We start from the raw sequence: 17,947 nt of genomic DNA on the forward strand, positions 1-17,947 counted from the left end.
CTCTCCCCCTCTCTGTCTGCCCCTCCTCCCCCTCTCCCTATCTAAAAAAAAATTAAAATAAAATGTTTAAAATTATATGATATCAATGCTACTATCTAGGGTCAGCACATTTATAATTATTTATGGATGTTTACTTAGTTTAGGGTTTTTTTGTATTCTTGTTAAGATTTCCTCTTATGTTAATAAGCTTACAGAAGCATCACAGAAAGATGATCTGGCCAATTCTCTAAAACATATTTTTTAGAAAACTCATCCTTATCATGATCATTTTAGGGGTAATCCTTTTTTAGAAGTAGATCAATCAAGGAGGAAATGAAAGCCTATCTGTTGGCTTTGTTCAAAAGTATGAATGGGGAGATTGTTTCTAAATTATACTTCTGTTGTTTATTTTTTGTAGCACTTTGATTTTCCTTTGCCAAGTCCTTTGAATGTTTTTGAAATGCTGGTAATACCAGAACAGGAATATCCTATGGTCTGTGTAGCTATTAGCAAGGGCACCGAATCAAATCAGGTTGTTCAGTTTGAGACAATCAATTTGAACTCTGCATCTTCATGGTTTACAGAAATTGGTGCAGGTAAGTGTTTTTAACCTTATGTTAAACTGTTGATGCTTTTGCCTATAAAAAAGCAGAATAAGCATGGTCTGGTTCAGAGTCAATCAATATAGTTTCCCAAGTGAGTCCAGAGGAACATGTACATATTATTTATGATCTCTATTTGCCTGAGGCAACTGATACAAATTATTTTTTCAAGGAAAATTGTAACGATTCCTGACATATAAAAGTCTTAATTGTTATCAGTTAATTTTTTAACTTACTAAATAATTAAATTTTCTAAGATATTTTTCACATTTTATCAGCTTCTCAAGCAGAGATTTACCTTCTTTCCTATCAGCTTTCTCCCCAACACTTTCTACAATCATTAAAAACAAATGCTTTTCAGCTTTTGCTCATTTATAGGCTGAATTACAAGAATTCTTTATACAATCCAGCTACTGAAGTTAATGTAGAACCATACCAGTGTCACTTTGAGAATAAGAATCAATATGAACCAGTGGCGTCTTGATAAATGTTTAACAACAGGTACTTGAGGTGCAAAGAAGCCTGGTTTGTAGTGTTTTTCAGTTTGTGGGGCGTAAATATTCCCATCAAGAGAATATTTCAAACTACCAACCTGATGTCGTGTGGCTCACAAAATTCCTGAAAATTTAACAACCGAGTACAAGCCCAGTTCCAGCATGCACTGGACTATCTATGATTGCTCTCTTTATGGACCAAGTCATGATTTACATTAAAAGATTGTATTCTGTACTCTCCCACCTCTACCTACACTCCACCTTTCTTCTGAATTTATTGTTTAAATGGTTTTAGTTGGGTTATAAGTACCACTTCCTGTATAGCTAACAGAAAGGTGTCAATGACATTTATTATCATGAAATATAAGCAGCCCAAACAGAAGCATGTTTCTATTACGTAGTTACTGCTAAAAAAAAAAGAGTTACAGATCAGTTTATTTAAAAACCAAGATCATTTTTGGCAGACAGCCCCAACTTTCCTTTTTTTTCTGATTAGTATATAATGGTAGTATGGAGCAAGTCATTTCATACAATGATCTGTGTTGGCAACCCCTTTCTTTTGTATGATCTATGAAGAGATTTCATTGCTCAGGGTAGACATTTAGTTAGTCCTCCTGTGAATTTGGGGGTGGGGGCTTTGAGGTGTTTTGTTGTTGTTGTTGTTGCTTTGTTTTTAAATGCCTAAGGGTACTATTCTATTCAGTTTTAACATTAAGGCAGACCCAAAATTACTTTCTGAGGAGAGCCAGGACTCTGCTTAAGGGTAATCATTCAAATCACCCTCCTGCAGAAGTTGTACTATTAGCATTAGCCTTCTCTATCTTTGCAAATGATGTTAATCTACCTCCCATCTGTGTTTCATTATTGAGGTCAGGCCTGGAATTGGCAACATTGTAACAGTTAAAATGAACTCCTAAGACTCTTTCAGTCTCAGTGTGATTTATAATTGCTCTATCTTTATTTCCAAGGATGATACTTAACATATTATCAGCACTCAGTATTTGTTGAATAAATGCATGTATATAGATCTACTGAGGGAAACTATATTTTAGAGTGTTGCCCAAGGGACCAACGGTTTATCAGTTCTGTAGATCTAAATGCTTCCCTTGGTATGAGCTTTTTGGAAGGTCCACAAACACCCCAAAGTAATATATAAAACTTTGTGTTTATGTTCAAATGTACAGTTTTTAAGGGAGAGGATCCATGGGCTTCCCAAAGAGATGTTATTAAAAATGGCTGCTCTAAATTATCTAAAATCTTTTCTTCAATTCAGCTAGACCATTCAAGCAAACTGAGTGCCTAAAATGAATTGTTTTACCAAAATGTTTTACAAAAATGTCATCACATCTGTTAGCAGAGCAGCCCTGTGAATATCAGCGAAGTTATGAAAGTTGCTTCCTGCAAAGATGTTATTAACAATATTGTTGATTATCTTACTCTCTGTTCTCTTAATAAAGGAAGTCCCACTTAGGGACACCTGGGTGGCTCAGCGGTTGAACGTCTGCCTTCAACTCAGAGCGTGATCTTGGAGTTCTGGGATCGAACCCCACATTGGGCTCCTGCAGGGAGCCTGCTTCTCCCTCTGCCTATGTCTCTGCCTCTCTGGGTCTCTCATGAATATATAATTTTTTTTTTTTAAAGGAAGTCCCACTTACACATACAACCCCAACACCAGGAAAGTTTCTCTCTGATCATAGTTTCATTATTCTTTTTGCTTTTTCATAATTACTGACTTATTTTTATCTCAGATGTTGATCTGGCTTCCATCCTCCCATTGGCTACTATAAAATACACAGCAAAATCTAGTCACTGTATAGCATGCATTTAGTTTCTTTCCCATATTTACCTTTGGCTTCATTTTAAGTTTGTTTAACTCACCTTTCTATAACTACCTGAGGTATCCATTAAATACAAAGTGGGAGTTTTTCTCAAGCTCACTTAGCAATGCTTAGGACTTAGGTTTGTTCTAAGTTGACCTACATACAGTTTTTGAAAGGTAACATAATTACAAAATAAAACTTCTGTGCTAATTTTAAAGACTAGTTTTAAATTACAGAAAAAAATTCAGAATTTGTGTTTCTTTTTTAAGCTCTGGTTTTTAAAGCATATAGAAGTTATAGAAAGCTAACCTTGTTTTTTTCCCCTTCCAAGGCAGCCAACAGTTAGATTCCATCCACGTAACACAGTTGGAGAGAGATACCGTTTTAGTGTGTTTAGATAGTAAGTACTATTTTAAAGTTTATTCTGAGTATACTACTTGATATAGTAGATCTTTTCAAAAAAATAATAGATCTTTTCATGGAATTCTATTAAAATATAATTCAAGATTTTCACTTTTTCACCTTAAAGTGGCATTTTTTTTAATTGATGAAAAACCTAAATTGGCTACAGATACAGTAGTTAATTGATCTGTTTGTTAATACTATTCTCTGACTTTTTCTTTTTCTTGTTTGACCTACTTGGAAACATATTAGGAGTTTGCCATAATCCTGGGGTAAAATTTTGTATAAAACTATTCTGTACAAAACTATTCTGAGAGTTTTTTCCCTACTTCATTCTAATTAATGGAAAAAATAGAAGATTATACTAGTATGGTCACTTTGTCATATAACATGAACTTTTGGAGTCCTGTAAAATGAGAATCTAATGTACAGACAGATTTGATACCTTTACCTGCTAGTCATGTTTTTTTTTTTGATGCAGGAGATAGATTATTGTATTGTTTTAAGTATATATTATACTATAATCAGTGGAGAAGCAGAAAAAACTTCAACAACAGGAATCATTTCAATTTTCAAACAAAGAAGTCTGATTCTTAAAACCCGCCTTATTTTTATGCAATAAATCATACAAGGTGAAATTCATCCAGACCTACAATTATACTTGAAACTTGGCAATTATTGCTACATTTGATCCAGTCCAATATTTTTTAAATGACTGAACTTGCCCATAGGTGATCAGGGTAATTTTTAAAATTGTTCAACTGATTAATTTGCCTGTATTTTTGTCCAAATTTCTGTTCTCTGAAAAGTTCTCTGGTGGCCATGCCTTATAGGGTCATAAAGATCATCTAATATTAAAGACAAGAAAACTGGGATCCCTGGGTGGCGCAGCGGTTTGGCGCCTGCCTCTGGCCCAGGGCGCGATCCTGGAGACCCGGGATCGAATCCCACGTCGGGCTCCCGGTGCGTGGAGCCTGCTTCTCCCTCTGCCTATGTCTCTGCCTCTCTCTCTCTCTCTCTGTGTGACTATCATAAATAAATAAAAAAAAAAAATTTAAAAAAAAAAAAAAAAGACAAGAAAACTAAAACTCAGTTTCATTCACCCATCATCCTTTAAGTACTTCTGTTTCTTTGAATACTGGTAAGGTTGGAGTATTATTCTGTTACCTTTAAGTGAATTTGATAAATTCTTTTTTAACCAAACAAGTGGGAAGTTCAGTACTGATTAAGCAAATAATCAGAGTTTAATATTAATAATGTTGAACCTTTAATGCTGAAATCCCTAAAAACCTTCTGAGTCATCTAAGGAAAATAAATTGCACTTAGTTTTCATTTTGTTGATTTATGTATTTTATCAAAAAATATTAAAAACCTTTGATTAAATAGGTTCTCCATTTCTTATTTTTCAAAGTAAATGGAAAGGTGACTTTCTTGAGTTTTTTAAGGTTTTTTTAAAGAAGCAGAATGAGACTTTAAAAATGAGTTGTCAACTATACAGTATAAATCAGTTTTAGTAAGCAGCAGTAGAGATAGGCCTATAATCATAAATCATGGTAGACAGACAAGAAAGTAATGCAGAAAAAAAAAAAAAAAAAAAAGTAATGCAGAGAGAAGGTGTTTTCCTAGTCAGAGCTAAAGATAGTTAAAAACAAATAGATGAAAAATAGATTTTTGTGTACCCACCATCCCAGAAGAAATTACGACCCTTGAGAAGTACTATTTGTTGCCCCTGTGTACCTCTGTATGATATTATTCATATACTAAAGTTATGAGTTACTACAAATATTATTTATCATATGTTATATAATTTGTAAGGGAATAAATCAACTTTGATTGCTAAGTACTTGCCACTAAGGTCGCCACTTTGAAACATCATGCTTTTCAAAAATGAGAATGTAAATGTTCAGTATATCCTAAAGAGAAAGAAAAAGGAAAGGAAAAAATAGCAGTAGAATTGCCATTTACTAACTTTTATATTTTATAACACAGTTTTATACATACTAATGACTGTTTTTCAGTGGCCATACTTGAATCATGATAAATAGTTGAACTTTATTAAGAATATTTGCTCTGTATCCATATAAAATCCACATATCAAGTTACATTAAGTTTTGCATTAAGTTTTGCATTAAGATTTGCATTTCCCGTTTTGACTTGCTTTTTCTTTTTTTAAGAATTTGTAAAAATTGTAAATCTGCAAGGAAAACTAAAATCAAGTAAGAAACTGGCCTCTGAGCTAAGTTTTGATTTTCGCATTGAATCTGTAGGTAAGTCTGCTTTTTAAAAAAAATTTAATTGACATACAATATCCTATTTGTGGTATATTTCATAGTAATTTGATATTTTTAGATACTATGAAGTGATCCCCAGAATAAGTCTAGTTACCATCTGTCACCATACAAAGTTACTACAGTGATGTTGACTATTCCCCGTATTGTACATTATATCCTTGTGACTTACTTCTTTTATAGCTGGAAGTGTGTACCTCTTAATCCCCTTCACCTATTTTGCCTAAGCCTCTTTTTTTTAATAATGTGTATTTATAATACTTGATTTTTTTGTTCATTCCATATTTAGGGTTGTCTAGACCACCACTGTCTCGTAGAAGTTTTAGTGATATAGAAATGTTCTATGTACTCTTAAATCTAGTTGTCATTAACCCCACCTGTTAAGTACTTGAAACATGGCTAGTGCTACATTTTAATTTTTTAATTTTAATATAATTTTAGTGTTAATAGCTACATGTGACTAGTTGCTATATCATATTGGACAGCACAGGTCTAGACCTTAATAAATCTTCTGTTGTTTTCTGGGTATTTAAAACTTGAAATCATTTTTAAAATTTCTGTTCATTGTTCCCTTTGCTGCATGAAGTGAATTATGTACTTCTCCCAGTTTTTTTTTCCAAATCATGAAGGTATTTGTGTGATGTGATTAATGGTATTAGATATGCTATAATCCTTTGCCATGAAAAGTTCTGGTTGGTGTGTGTTGATGGTTATTGCTTCTCGGTCCATTTATATTTATAAATAACTATTTTTCCATAGGACTTGGAAATTAAGATGCCATTTCATTTGCTTCCTTGTCAATGAGTATTTTACTCTGTGCAAGACTCATTGGTTTTGTGATAAAAATGACTATATTCTATTATTGTTTACATTCTCACTGGTTATGTCAGTAAATATTTTCCCCGGGGATGATAGAACTTATGAAAAAAACACCATAGTTGGAAACATTTTAAAACAATTTATGATAGGACTGTACTACTATAAGTGAAAAATAGTTAAAACCAAGTTGACAGTTTTTATTTGGACCATAAAAAATACATGTATTTTATAATTAAATGTATATTCTTTTAAAAAGTTGTTTCTCATCATTTAGAAAGTTTCTGTTTTATCTATTAAATATTTTAATGGTTTCTCAACTGGAATTTTGCCCTTTCACAATGTACATTCATCCTTCTAGTAAACATTTTGCATAAAAGTAATTTGCTTGCAATTGAAAAATCTAATTTATTGAAGCAGGAAACCTGAACATTCTACAGATGATAGGACAAAAGGGATTTTGAAACTAGTTTCTTTTTTTACTCCTTTATGTGCTGGATGTTGCATACCCGTTTCTAAGATATAATATTTTCAATAGGAATTCTGACATATAGGTCTTTAGTTTATTTTCATTTTAACCGAAATATACTGGTACCTAAACTTTTTCATGGGTGCCTCATTTTTTTAAGGAATTTTAATTGTTAGACAAAAGTTTGTTCCTCTTAAGCTACCATCTCTCCTTGCTACTGAACTTTGAAATAATAACAAGGATCTTCCTGGGTTAAAAAAGAGTCCCTTTAAATTACTTTAAAAAAAATAAAAGTAAAGTAAAAAAAAGACCAGTAACTGGGTCTTTTTATTTGTCACAGTTAATGAAACATGTGATTTGTTACTGTAAAATACTTTTATTTTTATTGAGCTAACTTATATTCCCCAAACATTCTTACATTAACTTTTTATAGAGTCCATATTCTAGTAAGAAACAAAATGGCTTCAGTCACTTTCAGCATAGAGCATATGGCTTACTCTCCAAAAATCAAATGGGTTCTCTCCGTCGTTCTCTCCTCCCTCCCTCACTGTCTGCACTTTAATGACTACAGTATCTGGCCAGGAAGGGCCTAGAAACCCTACTCTCCTCCCTCACAATTGTGGGGCCTGCCTACTCTGTTTCTGAACCTCTAAGTTACCCATAATGGTGCCTCAGTGGGTCTAGGCCTATTGCTTGAAACCAAGCAGAACATAGAGATGGACAAGGCACAGCAGGAACAGGTTTCCTTCCAAGACCTTCAGGCCACACCAGGGGAGCATGGGAGATGGGTAGGGAGCAGGAGGGATTGTAGCATGTCTTGTGGTGGCCACACTTTGAGGTCATGGTTACTTCTGAATCCAAAGTCATTGGGAAGGTGGGCAGGCTTAACTGTGAACCATCATGGGGGCAGTGGAGCCTGCAAGTCCAGGGCAAAGTCCCAGGGGGCTCCAGAGGCCTGAGGAGATGGGGGAGGGGGAGCCCACAGGGCTGAAGCCTGCAGCAGTGAGTATTATAACTGGAAGCCCCTCTGATAAGAAGTGGTTCACAGATCATAAGTATTCAGTGTGTGGTTAGATTTCGGATTGTAAGATAATTTAGGTTTTAAAATAAATTTTCTGGTAGGGAAATATAAATAAAAGACACTTCCTTAACAGCTACTCATAAATATATGACAATATTTAAATAACCATGTTTTTGATCCAAAAAAACAATTATGTGTGTTTTATTTATTTTATTTACCTAAGGCAAAAGATAGTATATGAAAGAGAAGTTAATATGTTGATATCCAGCTCAGCAGAAGTTAGTCCCTGTTTAAATGAATGCCTGTTATATATATCTTTGAAAACTTGCATGACCCTGCCTCAATAAATTATTTGAGCTTAGGCATGGCTAAGCTTAGCCACAAAAATGTTGGGAACTGATGGTCTAGACAGTGGAATTTTGTGCCAAGCACTTGGAGAGCTTTACATTAGTATTTATTAAAAACAGTGAAGGAAAATGTATAAAGAATTACTCTGTGCTTTATTTTAGTTTCTGTTCTCTCTAATCTTTTTTTAGTATGCCTTCAAGATAGTGTTTTGGCTTTCTGGAAACATGGAATGCAGGGTAAAAGCTTCAAATCAGATGAGGTAAGGCTTCTCACATTACCTCCCATGATTCCCACAAAAGATTTTAAATGCTGAAACATTCAATTTATGCATTTTCTTTCTGAACCCACATTACTTTGTTTAGTGCCTTTAGTGCTATGAACTGATAGAGCAAAATTGCCAGTATTTTCCCTTCAGATAATGTTTTGTATTCATTGTATGATTCTCAGTGACCACAAGGAATTGTCAAACATGAGTTTGCACAATTTCAGTTCTCTAATTTGTAAATGTGGTTGCCAAGGTTACTAAACTTTTCTAAATTTAATAAGTCTTTTCCATAACCTATAAATGTATACTTTTTTAATATTTAAAATTCTAAAAGAATATATATTAGATCACAGGATTAAGGAAAATCTAAGAAAATTAACTCATTTAGTAAATAATTATTGAGTACCAACGACATGCAAGATACTGTTTTTATAGCACTATAAGGCATAATGAAGTATAATTATAAATAATATCAAATCTTTAGCATATCTATGTTCTAGGCACTTTACAAATATTAGCTTACTTGAAGTTAATAATCCAGTATGGTTAGGTACTATTATATTCCCATTTCTTACAGGTACAGAGTGGTTAAGTATCTTGGCCAGAGTTAAATGGCTAGTTAAATGGCAGGGTCTGGATGAAGGGTCTTCAAAAATCACTTCTAGCTGAGATAATCAGGCTACATTTCACGTAGGAGAGGGACTTGGAATCCCACCTTGATCAGATGCATCCTAATAGTTAAGATGATACTAACGTAGACATTTCCTATTCATGCAAATACCTGTGTAATTCTTTTATACCATCATCTCATACATTTGTGGACTTATTTTAAAGACTTATTCAAGTTTTCTATTTGAATTATCTTTAGTTTTTTCCATGTTCTTATTTTATATGTGACTGATTATTTATACCTCTTATATGAATATTGAATTAGAATGCTTCCAAGAGAAAATGATATAAATCAGCTGTCTTTGGATATGTCAGTTTATCTAGTTACTCATGTCACTAAATGTCACCAGGTCCCTGCATTAATATAACCTATAGTCCTACTTACTGCCATAAAATTAATTGTCCTTAGATCCTATTTTCAGCGTGTCATTCCTGTGATTAGAAATCTATAGAAAATACTTGTGTTCAATACCTCACATGCAAATTCTGTTTCCTATTTTTAACTAATCTTGCTTACCTCTTTCTGTGTTCTCATCTTTCATTTTTGGCCTTGCTGTGATATTCATAAAGTAATATTCAACCATTCAACCACAATGATTGGAACATTTCTCAACTTAGTACTCTGAAAGTCAGCTCCATGTAGTATAGCACATAATTAATTTCCTACTTCAAGTTTATCTGTCTTCTCAGCTAGACTGCAAATTCATTGAAAACAGGCTATTTTCATACTTATTTTATAGACACACTGCTGTAGTTTGGATTCCTCCAAAAGTTGACCCAAAGACAAGGAATCAAGTGCAGGCAGTTCATTGGGAGTAGATCCCAGAAAACAAGTAATGGAGTGAGGAATATAAGATAGAGAGGGACAAAAAACCAGTAAAGAGCATATTAATAAACAGGTTCCTACGGTGGGCACCAGGGCTTAACCCTAAAGGAACAACTGAGGAAGGAGATAGAGCACACTTCAAAGTAGACTCATTTGATGGCGGGGAAGCTGGTGCAATTATACACCAACTGATGTCTCTTTTGATTAAGCATTATTCCCAGGGATATAAATTCCCCACACTGTGGAATAGTACCTGTGCATGAGTTTATGTACCTTCTATAGCTTTGGAGAAAACAGCCGAGGAACAGCACAGATACACTGATGTAAGACCCTGGCACATGGGAGTGCCCAGCACAGCTTTATGGAATTCAGGTGGGCTCTGGATTGTTACCTCAAGCATCTGCACTGATGCAAAGGGAAGAGTAGGGGCTCTACAGTTTAGCAAGACTCTATTCAAATCCTGGGTCTACCAGTGATAGAATCTTAAGCAAGTTATTCAACTTCTCTGAGCTTTAGTGTTATTCAATAATATGGGAATTATATATCACAAAGAGTTCTTCTAAGGAAAGTACTTGACCCATACCAGATGTTCCATAAATGTTGATTTATTTCTTCTAGTAAGGCAGTCAAAAAAAATCTTACCAAAATTCATTTCATTTCAGGAATTGAGCCCATCAAAAATTATCCTTGTGTTTAATAATTGCTCTGTCTAAATGGTTTTTAAATTATGATTGGGGACAAAGGTATGACTACAAGTATTTTCTTTCATAGGTTACCCAGGAGATCTCAGATGAAACAAGAGTGTTCCGCTTATTGGGATCAGACAGGTAAGAGTTTGGTTGTTTTAATTTCATTACCAAAGGAGTGCAGTAGTTGTGTTCTTAATTATATTATCGCCCTGTAACTGTTTCAAACAAAATTCTTAGAAGGCTCAGCAACTTAAAGAAATCTCCGTGTAGTCTTTTCACCAGCATGAGGATCATGACTCTAGAGATCTAGTCAACCAAAACAAAATGTGTTAATACAAGTGTTTATATCCCTAGTACCATGACATATTTCAAGTCTCTTCTTTTTCATCATTTGTTTCTAGTTTGTTACCTTCTATTAACTATCACTACATAAACCCAAAAGAATATGCACCTCCTGACATTTGCTTTTATATAAGAAAACCTTTGACTCCATTTCTGAAGTCTAAATTAGGAATTTTGTGATCTCTGTGATCAAAGACACAGAGACAAATTTGAAAGACAAATTCCTAAACTGTGCCATCTTAGGAAAAAAATTTACTAGCCTTTGTTCTCCAAAGTCTGTATTGTCTACCTCTACAACTAATAAAATACCCCCCTTCCTATTTTCCCACCAAAAGTTGTTACTGCAGCAGAATTATAGTAAGCATCAGTTGTGAGGCAAGGACAGAGAACCTCTGGTCTTCAGTTCAGGCTGGTCACAGAATCAGTGTTTGGATGGGTATCTCTTAGAATCCTGTTTTATTCTCTAAGCTCTTATTTCACCCTCTTCTTGCTAGTGTATATCATTGATATACCTTGAACAGCACAGGTTTGAACTGCAGAGGTCCACTTAAATGCAGATTTTTTTTTCAATAAATACCATACAGTACTGTAAATGTATGTATTTTCTCTTACGATTTTCTTAACTTTTTTCTCCAACTTGCTTTACTGTAAGAAAACAGTATATAAGTGCATAAAACATACAAAATATGTGTTAATCAACTGTTGATGTTATCTGTAAGGCTTCCAGTCAACAATGGGCTATCAATAGTTAAATCTGGGGGGAGGTAAAAGTTAGACATGGATTTTCAACTCTGGGGGGGTGGGGAGGTCAGCACCCCTAACCCTCATGATCTAGAGCCAGTTGTATTCTAAAGCTTTCTTTATACCATTTGTTGGCATATATAAGTAAACTTTGGTTTTAGTTGGAGTAGATAATGAGACTATCCTGAAATGTTTTCAGTATTGTATATTCATAAATTCATCAGTTCTTATTGTTTTGTTTTTAAGCTATAAAGTGGAAAGCTAAATTTAACAGTGCACTTGTGATCTTTATGAGAATATGAACAATGATACTCTTTCCTGGTTTGATATTAGTATTTGAATGAAGCATACAATCTCTGTTTTTACCCTTAAACAAGCCTTTTGTTTTGATTTAATTGCAGGGTTGTCGTTTTGGAAAGTAGGCCAACAGAAAATCCTACTGCACACAGCAATCTTTACATCTTGGCTGGACATGAAAATAGTTACTAAACAACAAAAACTGATCTCAAATACAGGAAAATGACTATACTCCATTGAAAGCAAAAACATCTTAAGTTCAGTACAAACTACACTATGATTTACTTTAACTTTTATGAGTCATATCTCAAATGATCTGTACTTTAAGGTAGATTCAGTATTTTCTGTAGCTGGAAACAGCTATTCTATCTCTTGCCACTGTGTGGTGGTTATATCAAGTTTGCTTAATAAAAGCTATGAGACAAATAGTCCTCTAGTTCCAGGAAACACAGTCTTTTAAAAAAATAATGTTTGTAATAAGGGTGCCATGATATTTTTAGATAACTCATGATTATCTTCAGAGAGATAAATTTAGTGACAGTTTTCTTATTTTATACCATGTTTTATTCCTTCTTAATGAACATAATTTGATAAAGAAATTATCAGATAAGCCTTTCGCTTTTATATTGGCCATTCTGTATGTTTTTGTAAAATAGAATATTTAATCCTTATTTATTAATCTCTTGCTGGAGTGGTGTAATGTATGTAACTTTTAGCAGAGGAAGGTTTCAGAGCAGCTTAAATTTTTTTATAATGTATAAAAATTTTGTTTACGTTTTAAGAGTAGTACTTTAAGAGGTTAGAGGCAGTATGTCTGGGTTCAGGACATACATGCAGTTTTGCTTAACACAAATATTTTATAATACAGTATCACCCAGAATTGCCTTAAAAGGGAGTTTTGTGTTTTCAATTATAATAGTTGTAGGGGATCATACAGAAGATATTGATAATGGAAATATTGTTAGGGGGTATGTATGTCTAGATATGACTACCATGTGTATGTATTCTTGACAAGCAGTATAATATACCTGTGATTTTTTTTTTACATTAGGGATCATGCATAATAAATTAATATTCACATATATTATCATCCCTAATGTAGGGTGGGATGTATTTAACTGCCCGTGATATGTATTTTACTTCTACTATACCAGAGGGGAAACTGTAAAGCAGCTACATGTGTAATCTTGGTTTTTTCACATATGTAGGTATTTGTTTTCAGTAGGTTTAAGAAAAAAAATCTTTAAATGAAATTGAATTCCTGATGAGATAGTATAAATAAGTATTATAAAAACCAGTATTCTAAAAATAAAAAAGGATAGGGCCATTTTTGATTTTGGTTCTCTTTTGCTATTGTTAGTATTCAAAATTAAAATGTCACATTGGTACCTGTTGTCTTAATGTATTTACTGAGAACAGTTAGCATGGAGATGATGAACAAGGAGTTAGCAATAACAAAGTATAAATTCTTTTCAGCAGTTACTTGAGAGGAAAACAATGTAACGATCTCATTCAGTCTTTAGCAATTCTGTAAAATAGGTAGTATTATCATCTCCATTTTGCAGATGAAGAAATAAGGTTTTAGCTAGGTTAAGAGATTTATCCCATTCACACAGCAAGTTGGTGGTTGAGCCAGACCATGAGTCTTGTGACTCTGTTCTTTTCACTCTGCAATATGCAAACAATAAAATGTTATGCAAATAAAATATAAAGTAAATTTTCTGTAAAAATGCACATTTGATATGATTTCAGTAAGTGTGTGCTTGTTTACTTTGGGCATGGTAAAGGGGGCCTCTGAATTGAAAGACACGAGATGGCAGGGGACCATACTCAAAATGAAATATTTACATACTAGATACAAAGACCAATGTCCTCCTTCTCTCCAGGAATCCTGGCAGCCAGACTTTTCCATCACAACAATATTCGAAGTCTTCTCTGTGCAGTCTAGCCAGTTCAAGTGACATGAAAATCATAGTTAATGTGCCCACCACTCCATCCAGAGCTCATAGTTTTATGGTCCTGTGCTATTAATAATGATAAAACAACCAAGACTTATAAAATATCTGAGGAAAACCTGTCACATACAAGGAAGAAACAGTTTGGGGGGATAAAAGCTCTTAGAGGCAACAGACTATCCAGGACAATGTCAAAGAAAAAAATATATTCTGGAAGATGGTGCAACTATGAACCAAGAGTAGGATATGAAAAAAGGAGCTTATGAAAAATAAAAAGCCCTTAGAAAATAGTATGATAGCACAGCTGTATAAATGAATAGAAGGTTTAGAATATAAAGCTGAAGAAGTTTCTGTGATGAGCACTGGGTGTTATATACAAGTGATGAATCATTAAATTCTACTCCTGAAACCAGTATTACACTGTGTTAACTAACCAGAATTTCAATAAAAACTTGAAACATTAAAAAGTTGAAAAAGTTTCTCAGAAAATAAACAAAAGGAAATGGAAACATTAAGAAGATTAATAACGCAGGAGGCCCATTATCCAGTCTCTCCAAAAAGAAACAACAAAGAAAAAACAGTGGAGTATTTCAATAAATTTTTCCAGTACTAAAGAACTTCAGATTCTAGGTTGAAAAGATACAGCAGATTTTAAAAACCTATACCAAAGCACATCACTGTAAAGTTTCAGAGACACTGAGGTCAAAGAGAATATTTGCTGTGTTTCCAAAGAAAAATCTCAAGTTATATACCAAGGAATAAGAATCAGGATCAAATTTCAACAGAAGCAGTGCCTTCAGAATTCAGAAAGAAATTTCCAACCTAAAATTCTGGATCCGAATAAACTATTCATCAAACCTAATGGTTAAAAATGAAGATATTTTTAGTGGTACAGGTTGTAAAAGAAACTTTACCTCATATAGCCTTTCTCAGGAAGCTATAAGAGGATGTCGCTTCATAAAAATAAGGGCATGAATGAAGACATAAGATGCAGAAAATGGGATTCCACAGGAGGGAGATGAAGGAAATCCCTGGTTGATGGCAATGGGATGTAAGGATGACAGTGCACCAGGCATAGAGAACCTAACTGAAGCATATTAGTAGCTCCTGAAGAGAGGCACCTGAGTGGCTCAATAGTTAAATTTCTGCCTTTGGCTCAGATCAGGATCCCAGGGGCCCTGGGATGGAGCCCAGAGTCAGGCTCCCTGCTCAGTGAGGAGTCTGCTTCTCCTTCTCCCTCCACCCTTCCCCCTGCTGGTGTGCTCGCGCTCTCTCTCTCTCGCTCACTCTCTCTCAAATAAAATTTTTTTAAAAATAAAAGCTCCTGGAGAGACTGTTTCAGAAAGATTAAACATAAAATCCCTGATGCATCTCTCAGTACCTTAAGAGTTAAATAACTAGCAAAGAGTAAGAGGTTTCTCCTAAAACAAACTAAGAAAAGAACAAGGGTAAGATCATTTCCTTTAGAGACCCCAAAAAATAGGCATGAGGGACTTATCTCTTCCAATACTGAGATGGAGAAGTGGGAAAAGTTGATCTAGGGGTTCATTATTGAAGTCCTTGCCATGTAGACAATGGCAGCTTGATTCTAGCAGGTCTTCTAAGAAGCTGTGTGATAGTTCCCACAATTGCCTCCTGAAAGACCAGTGGTCGGAGCCTGTTATCTACGGATTTTCCCTCCTTATGATTAAGTTGCTGCCGGGGCATTACCTCCTGAAGTGTACCAGATTGCTTCAGGCACTTGTCCAAGTAGGCTCCTTAAGTGTCAGAGGAAGCCCTAGGGTAGAAAGCCGAAAGAATATGAGATAAATCTGAGCCCATTTAGATCTACTGCCTCAGTGGCAATCAGAGGCAGGGTGGAGGGGATGTTTCTCCAGATCCCAGGGTTCAATCAGAGATGGTATTGTTCCTTATCTAAATCTGAAAACAAACAAAAAACTGGCAGTTATTAACTCCAGGAAGGCAAAATGGTGTATAGAGAAGAAAAAGCCAACTGTGACGAGGGGCATAACCTTGTTAACAGTGAATATTAACCTAATAAAAATTGCAGCATAGTTGTAGTGGGAGAGGAGGACATGGTGTTGTGGAAGTAGGTAGAAAAATTAATCTAGATTGTCATTTTCCACAGTAGAAATTCAGTGGATAATACCTAAAAATTAAAAGTCAAGAAATAGCGTATTTAGTGACAGGGTAAGTAAAATAATCTGCTAAAAGAAGGAAAAGTTGTTTTTGAGGTGAGGGGTGGGAGGGGCATGCATTTTGGGTGACAAACCTTAAGGACTCTGGTTATGTGCATGCCTACATTTGGGGTTTTTTGATGTAAAAGTTTTAACTTTAAAAGCATGAACCGAAGGGGAGGAGGGCAGGGGGGGTGAATGGGTGACGGGCATTGAGGGGGGCACTTGACAGGATGAGCACTGGGTGTTATTCTGTATGTTGGCAAATTGAACACCAATAAAAAATAAATTTATTTTAAAAAAATAAAAGCTTGAACCACTGCTACATAACAAACAGTATGAATAAACAAACAGTTCAGCTATACTGTACCATACACATAGTAGGCATTCAATAAATATTAACTGATTATAGCTAATGTATACATAATGGAAGGAGGCATAGTAATTTGGGAAAGAAAAACTAGGATAACTACATCCACAAGGTCTTGTGAGAGAAAATATTTTCATCAAACTACTTTTTTCTTTTTGGCTAAGCCTCCTGTCTATCCTTTCCCACAATTCCACCAAACACCCTAGAACATAGAAGCCATGATTATTCCAGCTTTTGTGCTTGACTCATATGCTACCCCCTGCCCCAAAATTCTGGTTTGTCACGAAAAATGTAAACCTTTTACTTCACTCAATGCACTCAGTTCAAGCTAGAACTTTTACATGACAGCTCTCATTTGCTTAAGCCAGACTATTTTCTGGTTTTCAGAATTTCTACAGCACATAAAGATTATATATGTCCATGTAACACTCAGTCACCGGCTGAACCATAGCACTTAACACTCAGTTTACCACTACCTAGGCCTCCGTCTCCTTATCTGTTGATTGGAAATTATGGCCGCTTCACCCAGCTGTTAGGATTAAGTGAGATCATGTTCATAAAGTTCATAAAAAGAAGTTGGCTCCTTTATTTTTCACCAAGAATCTCACTTAAGGGCCTAAAGAGTGCATCTTTATTCTTTAATTGTATTTTCAGTATGTATAATCATACATTGGTAGACTTACCACGGGGCTTTTTAAATTCTGCTTTTTTTCAAGTTTCTTATATGCTGTTTCATTACAGAAATACCCAGTATCTTGTATTGAAAGTCCAAGAAACTCCCATACCAACCTTAGCAGGAGGAATCATGTTAGATTTTACTGAGAAATTTCAGACTGTTCCTAATAGATCTTAGGAGAAAGCAAGAAACATTTTTTTAAGATGGTTACGTTGACATCAAGAATGAGTCAAATATTCTCACTCTTACCACTTGTTATTCATTGTACTAGAGATTCTAGTCACTTCAATGAACCTAGTAAACTAAGAAATATAAAAAATAAAAGATTAAAAGGTTTGGAAAGAAATAAAAATACCATTTGGATATAAACTTAGAAATCATAAGTGAATCTGGAAAAACATCTGGGTGCACTCTCAACATGATATATACATATACTTGTAATAGAGAATGAAATTTTAGAAGGATTCCATTTACAATACAGAAATATAAAAAATGAAATGTAAGAACTGTATCTTAAAGTTCAATAAAACATCACTGAAATTAAAGAAGACCTAAATAAATGGCAGATGATGCCATGTTGACGAATTAGGTTAGATACTGTAAAGCTGCCAGTTGATTTAAAGATTGTATGATCCCAGCAGATACTTTTATGGAAATTGACAACTTGATTCTAAAATTACATAAAATGCAATGGGTCAGGA

The 17,947-nt window shown here is 34.5% G+C and overlaps 1 protein-coding gene across 2 annotated transcripts in view; it reads left to right on the forward strand.

The window, feature by feature from the left end:
* The window catches only part of MAP4K5 (mitogen-activated protein kinase kinase kinase kinase 5), a 108,559-nt gene extending 94,757 nt beyond the window's left edge, over positions 1-13,802 (forward strand). For both annotated transcript variants that reach the window (XM_055304326.1, XM_055304325.1), the window contains exons 27-32: positions 398-575; positions 3,227-3,295; positions 5,472-5,564; positions 8,428-8,498; positions 10,771-10,826; positions 12,173-13,802. In XM_055304326.1, coding sequence (XP_055160301.1) covers positions 398-575; positions 3,227-3,295; positions 5,472-5,564; positions 8,428-8,498; positions 10,771-10,826; positions 12,173-12,260 — 555 coding nt within the window. In that variant the 3' untranslated portion in view covers positions 12,261-13,802. The remainder of the gene's footprint in view (positions 1-397; positions 576-3,226; positions 3,296-5,471; positions 5,565-8,427; positions 8,499-10,770; positions 10,827-12,172) is intronic.
* Positions 13,803-17,947: the final 4,145 nt, after the last annotated feature.

Source organism: Nyctereutes procyonoides, unplaced genomic scaffold, assembly GCF_905146905.1.
Source record: "Nyctereutes procyonoides isolate TBG_1078 unplaced genomic scaffold, NYPRO_anot_genome, whole genome shotgun sequence".
NCBI lineage: Eukaryota > Metazoa > Chordata > Mammalia > Carnivora > Canidae > Nyctereutes > Nyctereutes procyonoides.